The 11,882-nt window shown below is 39.3% G+C and overlaps 1 protein-coding gene across 3 annotated transcripts in view; it reads right to left on the bottom strand.

Annotated features, from left to right (window-relative positions):
* The window catches only part of TRPC3 (transient receptor potential cation channel subfamily C member 3), an 82,212-nt gene that overhangs the window by 32,260 nt on the left and 38,070 nt on the right, over window positions 1-11,882 (bottom strand). For all 3 annotated transcript variants that reach the window (XM_067735151.1, XM_067735152.1, XM_067735153.1), the window contains exons 5-8: window positions 9,410-9,626; window positions 7,099-7,332; window positions 4,937-5,201; window positions 731-926 (exon numbers count right to left, since the gene is read on the bottom strand). In XM_067735151.1, coding sequence (XP_067591252.1) covers window positions 731-926; window positions 4,937-5,201; window positions 7,099-7,332; window positions 9,410-9,626 — 912 coding nt within the window. The remainder of the gene's footprint in view (window positions 1-730; window positions 927-4,936; window positions 5,202-7,098; window positions 7,333-9,409; window positions 9,627-11,882) is intronic.

The raw sequence follows: 11,882 nt of genomic DNA, 5'->3' as shown, positions 1-11,882 counted from the left end.
GTGGTGGGCATAAACATTCTATCTGGTAGGAAGAATGGAGAGAAGAAACGGAGCCCGTCCATGATTGGAAGAAGTTGGCTCAGTCATTTCACACTGCCCAGTCTGCCATTGCTACACCCAAGCAGGTGTTCAGAGTACCAGTTTTCAACTCTGGAGGACCTAACTTCTGCTTTGAGAACACTATCTTATGTGTTTCTAAAACACAGATAGAAAGACTCGATGGACTTAACAAACAGTAAAGCACACTAAACTGGAGTACATAAGAAAATATATATACAGTGATGAAGAAAGGCACCAAATCGAGCCCAATCCCAAACAAAAATAAAGTGATTTCTAGAATACTAAAAATTCTGACTAGATAAAGAACATCATCAAAGTTTACCAGGCACCTAGTAATTCCTCTACTGGGATCTTTCAGATGGTTGGCTGGCCAAAATAGGAGAGAATAATTTCCCTATGGCCAATACTTCTTCTAGACACTAATTCAGCAATATACCCTGAGAGAAGGCAGAGTGATGGTAAATTCATGAGGACCCTGCTGTGCTCCTAGAATATACTAGAAGGTGTATTACCACCTATCCAGATGGAAAACACAGAGAAAGGCCCTGCTTTGGTCTAAGCCTCTTTGTTGACGAGATCAGGAGCTCCAGCACAGGGCACAAAAGCAGACACAGTGTGCTATTAGAACGAAATGGCAAGGACAGACACAGTGGGTAGGAAGCAGATTTACCTCAATTTCTTGATAGGAGCTATTAATCATAGCAATGAGCATGTTGAGTAAAACAACCACCATAGTTACATTGTATATTCCATAAAGAACGTATCCAATATTCTCTATGAATTTGTGATCATATTTGAGCACAACGGAAGTCACTTCAGACAACCCAAATATTGACCAAAACAAAGTCTTGAAACTTTCTTCTACACTGTTGAAAGAATAAGGTACAAAGTAAATAAATAAAGAGTTTTCAGTATGAAAAAGTCAAAAGTAAAAACAAGTTAAGGTCTGAATACTGCACAGACGTAAAATGCTATTGTATTAAACTATCATCATAATACCCCGATCATAACAATTTTGTTATAATATTTAATAGAAAATTTTCATTCAGGTTTTTAGGAACTGGTGATTAAATGGTGCCGATACCTAGTTTTTCTTTAAGTTATCATCAAGTGAAAATTTTCCGAGCTTGGCAGGTGAAAGTTGAAGTCATGCCCCAATACCCATTCCTTTTTCCTAGAAGGATGGAAGTTTGGGGTTTGACTTTGTAGGTGGTTTAGGAATTTAAGTCGGGTTTTCTGGAGTAGAACAAGATTAGGATTAAAATTATATACCCACTTCAAAAAAGAGTATGTACAAACGTATTCCTTGCAGCATGGCAGCAGGGAAGAATGAAAACTAACAGAATATCTATCAATAGAAGAGTGGGTAAATAATTCTGGTACATCTATAAATGGATTGCTATGCAGCCACTGGGAAAAAAATGAGACCTATCTGGCTTTATGTGTTTATATAAAATGATATCCAAGATATATAAGAGAAAAAATGAGATGTAACAAGTGTGAAATAGTCTACTGTTTTAACAACAAAGAGGGGTATGCAAACTCTTATATTCTTGTTTATGCAAAAACCATCTCTGAAAGTAACCAAAAGAAACCATTGCCTCTGTACCTAAGGAGAACCTAAGAGACTGGTGTCCAAGGCTGAGGAAGGGGACAGGCTCTTCACTGTAGATACTGCTCTACATGTATTTTTCACCACAAGAATATATTACCTACCTAAAAGTTTTACTTAAGTGGAAGTGAAGAGAAGGCAACAGAATTAAAGATTCCTATTCTTTTCCCTTCATTTATATAGTCTACTTCCTGATTCTTCCATCACAGCAGTTAGCACTTAAGCCCTCCCCAGACTAATCACCTACTTGTATCCCTTAAATGAACTATGCCGACTGAATTTGGCTGGTTTTGTCATACAACCGAGTGGTAGTCACTGATCTGTGAACCATGAGAATAATCCTTAAACAGTTACACATGTAGAATTCCAGTAAAAAGGAGGGTTCCAAAGTAAGCCCTTTTTTTTTCAAGGAAATAGTACTTTTTTTGGTTTGTTACAACAGATGCTAAACAACAATTTTATAGATTTGCAGGTTTTAGTACTAGTTTAATTCAATCATTCAACAAGTATTGAAGGAGCACCTATTACGTTATAGAAATTGTGCTAGACACAATTTCTATAGAGGGTTCTGTAGAGGATAGAGGGTTCAACAGAAAGGTTCCTGTTCCTGTAGAGTTACTCTCGATTATGAAACATCTGATGATGTGACGTTAAAGCACAGATGCTAAAGGAAGAATAAGAAAGACTATTAGCCTCTTTGTTCCTGCCGTGAATTTAACAGCATCACAAAGTGTCCCCACTCCCTCCTCTTCCTTTGCAAACCTTCCCACCTCTAACGCTGGGAATATAGATTCCCAAGAATCCACACGTGTGGGGAGAGCGGGGGAGGGAAAAGGAGAGGACACTGGCAGTTCCTAAGCTCCTACTACGGGCAAGAGGCTTTACATAAATTACCTTCCATATCCTTACGATGACCTGATTCAAACCTTATTGTGCTTTTTTTTTTTTGGCCTCACCACGGGGCATGGAGGAATCTTAGTTCCCCGATCAGGGATTGAACCCGTACCCCCTGCAGTGGAAGCACAGAATCTTAACCACTGGACCACCAGGGAAGCCCCTACAATACTTATTTTGAAAACAAGAAACTAATACTGAGAAATGTTAAGATACTTAACCAAAGACCACAGCTAGAAAAGAGCAGACGTTGCATTCACAGCCAGGTCTGCCTGATTTTCCAGCCTATGGTCTTTCCACCATATCGTGTTGCCAGGTCCTCACACAAAGCAGTGACGAAATGTAGTGTATAAGATGAGTTCTCATAGAGGTCAAAGGGGTACTACTGTGTGCAGGATCTCTCTGTCCTTCCCCCCTGGGTTCAAACAGAATTTTTTTTTTCATCAATAAAGTGAGTTTCAGTTCTCTTTCACCCCTACGATCTGCTCTATATTAACTACTTGGAAAAATTCATTTCAAAACAATTTAGATGCCTGGAAGGGCTGGATATTCTACTTTAGTCCACAGGGAACTTACTGAAGGTCTAGTTTGTTTTCAGCTGTGGCATTACAGGGCACAGAGGGTACAAACGGAGGCACGGAGGACCTTCTGATCTCCTCACCTGGAAGGACCACAGTACAGACGGAGGGCCCGCCTCCCTGACCGCTAAACAGCAATGGGTGACAGAGGATCTGGCAATGTGGACTTCTCCATGCTGAGGGAACTTAAAGGGACAATAACTAAAAAAGCTTATTCAAGGAAGACTTCATGTGGAAGGTAGGCCTCCAGTGCAGATGTCAGTATGATCAAAGGAAGGAAGTGGTACTACTGTATAGTGGATGGTACAACGTTTAGTTATAATTTCTTCTTCTTCAACTCCCTGTACTGATTAATGATACATTAACATAAAAGCCAATGCTCCAGGACTTCCTTTGTGGTGCAGTGGTTAAGAATTCACCTGCCAATGCAGGGGACACGGGTTCGATCCCTGGCCCAGGAAGATCCCACATGCCACGGAGCAACTAAGCCCGAACGCCACAACTACTGAGCCTGTGCTCTCGGGCTCTTGTGCCACAACTACTGAGCCTGCGTGCTGCAACTACTGAAGCCCACGCACCTAGAGCCCGTGCTCCACAACAAGAGAAGCCACCACAGTGAGAAGCCCACACACCACAACGAGGAGTAGTCCCCACTCGCTGCAACTAGAGAAAGCCCGCACGCAGCAATGAAGCCCCACTGCAGTCAAAAAAAAAAGAAAAGCCAATGCTTCTTTTTGAAATAATAGTAATGGCTACAAAATGATGAAACTAAATTTAACGTCATACATAATGTAAGAGATATCCAGTATTAAAAATTTGCTACCCAATTCTCTTAAAATAGCTAGTTTTATCTAGAATTTCCCTGAGTTTTGATCCACTCTGTGATCAAACATTCACTAAACTCAAAGAGATGAGCCTTTGGAGCAATGTAATCTCACACAAGCACTGTTTTTGTTTTTTGTTTTCTTAGGTTTTCTCCATCCCTTTCCTTTTTTTTCTTTTTTCGGTATAGCTGATGTACGATATTACATAAGTTTCAGGTGTACAACACAGTGATTCACGATTTTTAAAGGTTATATTCCATTTACAGTTGTGACGAAATGTTGGCTATGTTCCCTGTGCTGTACAGTACATCCTTGAGCCTATGTTACACCCCACAGTGTGTGCCTCCTAGCCCCCCCCACCGATTATTACACGCCCCCACTGGTAACCACTAGTTTGCTCTCTACATCTCTGAGTCTGTTCCTTTTTTGTTATATTCACTAGTTTGTTGTATTTATTAGATTCCACATATAAGTGATAGCACATGGTTTGTCTTTCTCTGACATTTCAATTAGCGCACTCCAAGTCTATCCACATCTTCTTTATCCATTCCTCTGTTGATGAACACTTAAGTTTGTTTCTATATCCTGGCAATTGTAAATAACACTGCTATGAACACTGGGGTGCATGTCTCTTTTTGAATTCGTGTTGTTTTTTTTTTCTTATATATACCCAGGAATGGCATTGCTGGATCATATGATAGTTCTATTTTTAGTTTTTTGAGAAACTTCCATACTGTTTTCCACAGTGGCAGCACCAATTTGCATTCCCACCAACAGTGTACAAGGGCTCCCTTTTCTCCACATACTCGCTAACATTTGTTATCTGAGGCACTAACTATGTTTAATGGATTATTTTCCTGCTCTTAAAAACATCTTTATGACAATCATTGAAAAAAATTTTTTTGCTTCATCTAGACTTGTTAGAATTTCCCTTCATCCTACCTTTTTTTGTAAAATGTTTTACTTACGTGGTAAAAGCAGCATTTACTTTAGCCCCAAGGTAGTAAGAATAAAGTATGAACATGCCAATCATAAAAGCAAGAAACACCATAATAAAGAGGACCATGAACTTAAATATGTCCTTCACAGTCCTTCCAAGAGAGATCTGTAAGGGGCCGAAGCTCTCATTCGCAGGGAGGATGTAGGCGATCCGAGAAAAGCTGAGCACGACAGCTATGGCATAGAGACCTTCAGATATGATCTGAGGGTCAGAAGGGAGCCATTTATCTCTGGCTGCAAGAAAAGAGACAGAGATTAAAGATGGAACTTTCTATTCATTGCTAACTACGTGGAACACCTTAAATAGGATCTACCTTGTAGGTAGGTGGTTATTATCTCAATTGAAACTACTCTACATTTAATGAACTGTCCAGGCATTATTTTTCATGTTAAACCAGAAACATATGAATTCTACATTCATATGTTTCTTTTAATGGAGGAAACACTATTATAAAGATACAATGCTGACTTCACATTGAGCAGAAGCAGAATATAGTACAAGAGATGAAAAAAGAGGTGAAAACACTTCATTAGATACAGACTGTGTCCAGGATGACAAAACAACTGACCTGACTGATTTGTCCCCTCAGTTACCAGATTTATTGACCGGCTATTTTATCATCCTATAGGCTCAGTTGGCACAAATCTTCTTTTCCCTAGTTCATGGGAAAACTAGGTCATCTATCAGTTTATGCAAGTAAAATGTCATATTATAAGAAGTGAGAATGTCACTGAATCACAATGGTGCTGTCAATGTGATGTCTGAGCAACACAGCTGGTTCCTGGAAAGTATAAAATGCTACTGAGGTGCAAAAATCTTGGCAACAGATTCTAGATGAGGACCCCCAACACCCCTTTCAAGGTTATTTTAGTAAGTTCACAGCAGACTACTGGGTACTCATTACCCTGGAAGATCAGCAAAACACTATGTGGTTAATTCTGTGAGAACTGGGTCACTCCCAGAAGGATGGTGCACTGCAGACATTTCCAACAACAACAAAAGTGAACATTTATTGAATGTTTAATATGTACCAGACACTGTGCTTTCAATGACTCTATGGATCTGAGGTTATTATTCTCTTCTCAAAGATGCAGAAACCAAGACTTAGAAAGGTTAAAAACTTGATCAAAGTCACAGTAAAGAGTGAAGCCTAAATTCACAAATTTCCATTCCTCCCGATGACAGTCATTAGACACACACAAGTAAATCTAAATAAGAAGGTACTGAAATAGTCAAGATATATGTTACACACAAATACAATCTAAGCTATTTCCTTAATTATAAGTGGTAATCACTTGCTCATTTGATCCTTAGTATATAAAAATCTTTGCTTGCTGACAATAAGAGATAATGTGTTTAAATTTCACAATGTGTAAAACGTGCACCTTCATTTTAAAGCATGCACTCAGCCTTCTTCAATAATGTTAACACGCTGCTGGTACGTATCACAGTGTACTTATAAAGAGTTATTCCTTACAATCAGAACGCATTTAAACTCTGTGCCTGAGTTTCCTTATCTGTAAAATGAGGGTTAGACAATGATTGCTAAAATCTTTTCCAGGTTTAAGATTTTGCAACTATATGAAAATTTGCTAATTGCGGCTTCCCAATTTCGCCTCAAGGGAAGGGAAGCTAACATTGCTTAATATCGGTTTGCAGTGGGCAAGGAAGGCATCGGTAACCATGCACATCTGATGTCACTGGGGTCTCCTGCTCTCATGATCTACAGAAGCCTGGCTTCTCCATCCCATGTCGGTCGTAGGAGCACAACATCCTTCCCAGCATTTCTGCTGGTTCTGCAAAGCTTACATTCTCACTGTCACTTTAGCTCCTATTTCCTGCCTCTGCTGAATTTTTGTTCACTTCCCTCTACAGCAGTTTAGCACCTTTTATTATCTTCTCTAACCCAGGCTCTCATCTTCCACATCAAACAATTTAGCAAGCTATTTTTCCCCCCAATTAAAGACAATTTCACGTCCTAAGAATATATAATGTTATGTCATGATGTTAGGCTTAAAGGTAATTTTCTCCCACCTTGCAATACCTCCTTTTTATAGATGTGAAAACTGAAGCACAGAGAAGTAAACTAATTTGATGAGACAAAAGAGGACTCTGCAGCTGATAACTTACCATAAGTGAAATACTGTATCTCTGGTGGAAGTGTAACTTCACTGAGGTCGCTCTCTTGGACATAACTGTCCACATAGTGTTGTGCTTTTGTCGCCTGAAGGAAAGCCAGGAATCTGGCTGTGAAAGCAGCAATGAAGATGGAGAGCATCCCAAAGTCTAGGACATTCCACAACTGCAAAATGTATTCCCTGGGTCCTTCCAGCCAGAGCTCCTTACACTCAGACCACATCATTCCTGTCACAAGGTGCACAGATTACAGACAAGAGTTTATTGCTTGGATAGGGAAGCTACTATTTCGCCCACCATCTGTCCCCACCTATAAAATGCCCCAGTGTATAGCTTGCCACTGGGCACTGTAAAGCACTGATGGACTACAGCTCGGGAAGGGAGGTGCTGGGCAGAGTTAAGTGAAAGAAGCTTCGACCAAAGGAATGATTCACTCCATCAAGTTAGATTTTGGTGAAACATAATTCTACATGTGGCACCAGAAATGGTGCTACTCTTATGGGGGTAGGGCAGGAGGGAGGGAAGGAAATAAGCAAGGAAGGCTCTTCACATCAAATGATTTTGGCCCATGAAACACTTGGAGGAGAGGAGAAAATTCATCTTTATAAAATGACAATGGTTAATTATCAAATCATGGTGATTATTAGAGAAATAAGCCCCTAATTGAAAACCCTACTCTACACTTTTTTTTTTTTTTTTTGCGGTACGTGGGCCTCTCACTGTTGTGGCCTCTCCCGTTGCGGAGCACAGGCTCCGGACGCGCAGGCTCAGCGGCCATGGCTCACAGGTCCAGCCGCTCCGTGGCATGTGGGATCTTCCCGGACCAGGGCACGAACCCGTGTCCCCTGCATCGGCAGGCGGACTCCCAACCACTGCGCCACCAGGGAAGCCCTACACTTTTAACAAGAACAGTTTTCTAGTCATCCAGGAACACTTACCTCATTCCCCTACCCTCTCTCCTCATTTCAGCTTCATGCTGAGAAGGTGAGGAATGTCATTGGAAGAAGAAGAAACCCTTAAGCAGGAGGCCCTAGGACATTATGAAGAAACTGAAAGCAGAAAATGTCCTTCTGGGAGAAGAGGACAAAATATGCCAGTTTAACAACTTGTCCTGACTATGTAAGGGGAAAATATTGTAGCGCTTTTAAAAGACATGTAGTGGGGCTTTCCTGGTGGCGCAGTGGTTGAGAGTCCGCCTGCCGATGCAGGGGACACGGGTTCGTGCCCCTGTCCGGGAAGATCCCACATGCCACGGAGCGGCTGGACCCGTGAGCCATGGCCGCTGAGCCTGCGCGTCCGGAGCCTGTGCTCCGCAACGGGAGAGGCCACAACAGTGAGAGGCCCGCGTACCGCTAAAAAAAAAAAAAAAAAAGACATGTAGTGGCTCAAAATAAAATTTATAAAATAATTGACCCAGGTTAAGGCTACAGGAGTGAATGAGGAGGAGAACCAACCCATTAATTTGGGAACTGAGAAGATAATAAGAAACATTCTGTGTGAAATAGAATATCCAAAAATGACTTTGGATTAGTGATCAATAGATAAACTGGTTCCAATCTTTATTTTTTTCTCATATTGCTTAAAATGTTTACTTTAACATAGCTATTCAAAATGAGCTATTGTGAGGTGAAGTAACAAACATTCTGAAAATGGAAACTCTCCTTAAAAAAACCTCTGAAATGGAAGCAATAAATGTTCTTTAATCATCAGTTAATAGCCACTAGGTTATTTCAGAACTATTTCAATTAAATATTTGATCATCACAATGAGTCACATTTTATTTTTTTTAATTTATTTTTTAACGTCTTTATTGGAGTATAATTGCTTTACAATGGTGTGTTAGTTTCTGCTTTATAACAAAGTGAATCAGTTATACATATGTTCCCATATCTCTTCCCCCTTGTGTCTCCCTCTCTCCCACCCTCCCTATCCCACCCCTCTAGGTAGTCACAAAGCACTGAGCTGATCTCCCTGTGCTATGCGGCTGCTTCCCACTAGCTATCTATTTTACAGTTGGTAGTGTATATATAAAAATGGCATTTTATTCAGTAATTGAAGTCGGATTTCTGAAACATGGTATATTTATAATTAAGCTTATGTTACTCATAAAACTTTTGTTTAGTGTTAAGGGATACCTTTCAGCATTATCAAGCTGCCACGTTATTCCAGTATTTGCTATTCTGCTTATCTTACAGTGGGGATGTTGTCACCATATAACGTACCACAGCATTTTAAATAGAACATGGCAATCATTATATGGATGTTATTTTGGTAGAAATTAGAATACTTGAAATAAAAGGCTTACCAAGAACCCAGACCATAATTAGCATTTCAGTCCATGTGAACTGGGTGGTTTTCACCCTGAAGATCTGTTTGGGATAGTCAATAACAGTGATATTTGGCAACGTGGTGATTCCTTCGAATCTGTCTGAGGCATTGAACACAAGCAGGCACAGGAAGATGATGAAAGAAGCAGCGTGTGCCACAAACTTCATAAAAGGGCTTCGCAGAATTTTCCCCAGCTGTAAGAAGGCAAGCAAACAAACAAAACAAACAAAAAACACCAAAACCTTTTACTTTAGGAAATCTGGCTTCCACTTATGAAAACTACTATACAGGATAAAAAAAAAAAACAGAAAATGAGAACACTCTCAAAATTCTGCTTTTGTTTCTGAAGAGTTATACATTGTAAAAATTACTCCTTTTAGGGGATGCTTCCTCTAAGAATAATTTAAGAAGTCTTCAAACTTCATTGTTTCTAAGTATCCAATTTGTCTTAGGATGTACTTCATTCACAGATGCATTTCTGGAAATTACAAGGCATATACTGGTTATTCTTATTTTTATGTGAAAGATTATGCAGTGTCAGGATTTTAGAGTCTAGGAAAAGAAACTCCAAATTTGTAATATGTAATTCTTTATAATTGAAATGTTATGATGAGTTTGTGGACTCATTCATTTATAATTGAAATGTTATGATGTTTTTGTAGCACATTACAAAGCCTTTGAAGGTTAAAAAAAACTTACTACTACAGAAGTAAATTTTTGTTCTCACTTCTACATATTCCAAAATCAATTTGTACTTTGTATGATATAAAAAGGCAGAAAATATTATAATAAACATAAATATTTTATCTGTTGCTATCCAATAAGAGCAGAGAGATACACAATAATTAAAACCTCTAGGTAGGTTAACTTAATGAAAAGTCATCCCTGAGTTTGGAAAATCATATAAATAGTACAAAAGCACTTTTAAAATTCAGATTATAATGATTTTAAGGTAACTCTTTTTAAATCCCATGTGATATAATGTCCTTAAAAGCCATATGTTCTAGTAGAAATGAAAAACAATTCTTCCTGTCCCAAGAGCTTCTGCAGTCTAAGAATTAGGTATATTTGGTAGATTTATCAGAGAAGTTCTCTATTCTGCATACTCAGACCCTACTTTCAAACTCAGTCTGTGACCTTAAAAAGTACCAAGGTTCACATGTAAAAGACTGTCACTTCAAACAAATGTTTTTGTATGTCCAGAAACTTAATTTGATGTCAACAAATAACCAAAGAATGTCAAGCATTTCTGGGATTGGACATGAATGCACACAGACAAATGTCACATGTTCCATATTAGACACAGAAAAATAAACCACTCATTTACATAACACTGTGCTGTGCCCCAGCTGCCAAGGAGACACACTGGGGTAGCTCATCCACAGCACATCGTGATCTGGCGGGAGCTGCCAAGTCTGTCTCTCCTAAAGGTTGATCTTTGAAAATGTTAAATAACATAAAAAAAAAAAAAAGCAGCATGCCTATCTTAAAAAATGGGACACATGTGGAGAATTCTTACTATATTGTCCTTTCACCACAGGATAAGTGGTATATGGCAGGTATAAATGTGGGCTCCAGAAACGACTCAATTCCCTCCTTTCCCTTCTCTGCTGGGCAGAGTTCACCACATCATTAGCTGCACTTTTACAAGTGAAGAGAAAGAAGAATAGACTTCAAGATGCCTACTTCAAACTCAATATGTTTTAACTGGGTAAGCTGCCCTAAGAGACAAACATGTATAAATCTGAACATTCCAATTCATTTCCCCCAAGAAGGGAAATTATTTGGGTGGGATATGATTTTTGCTTTAATGAATGCTCTCTCCTTATTTATAGTTTTCAGTTTTTAGTGTTTATGTATTAGCAGAATCTTGAGGTATTTGCCCATGATATATAAAAAAGGAACTTAGCTGAGTCATCAAAATTGATCAAAATGACATTTCTGCCTTAAACTGCATGGGCTGCTCAACGACGAAGTGAGATGGATGAATATTCTTACACGTATATGGGCCTGCGGAGCAGGACTCTGCAGGGGGAGACAGATGCGCCAGAGAGATGACGGATTTCCAGGGTCATTTGTGAGTGGCCTTGACTCATTTTGCCTGAAACTGCCTCTGATTTTAACAAAACCAGATTGTAGAATATAAAAATAAGACTAAAGGATCTCAGAACTGTTTCTTCTCCCTGGCAGTGTCCTTTATTAACCTAATACAGATTCTGTTAGCATGACTCCTATGCCTTTCCACATCTTGTTTAGAGGACCTCTTAGGCACAATTAAAATTGACTGTAAACTGGCAAAGTTGAGAGAGGGATAAAGGTAGTGAACAAAATGATTCAAACAAAACTAAATATATGAACAATCTAAAAAATCCAAAGCCCCCAAACCCAAATTCAACACTTTTTAGAATCTCCTGAAGGAACAAAGGGCTAGGGGCACCTGACATGTGCTT

This window comes from Pseudorca crassidens, chromosome 4, assembly GCF_039906515.1.
Source record: "Pseudorca crassidens isolate mPseCra1 chromosome 4, mPseCra1.hap1, whole genome shotgun sequence".
Classification (NCBI taxonomy): Eukaryota; Metazoa; Chordata; class Mammalia; order Artiodactyla; family Delphinidae; genus Pseudorca; species Pseudorca crassidens.
Note: the sequence above shows the minus strand (reverse complement) of the source record. Positions and strands in the feature narration are given on the sequence as shown.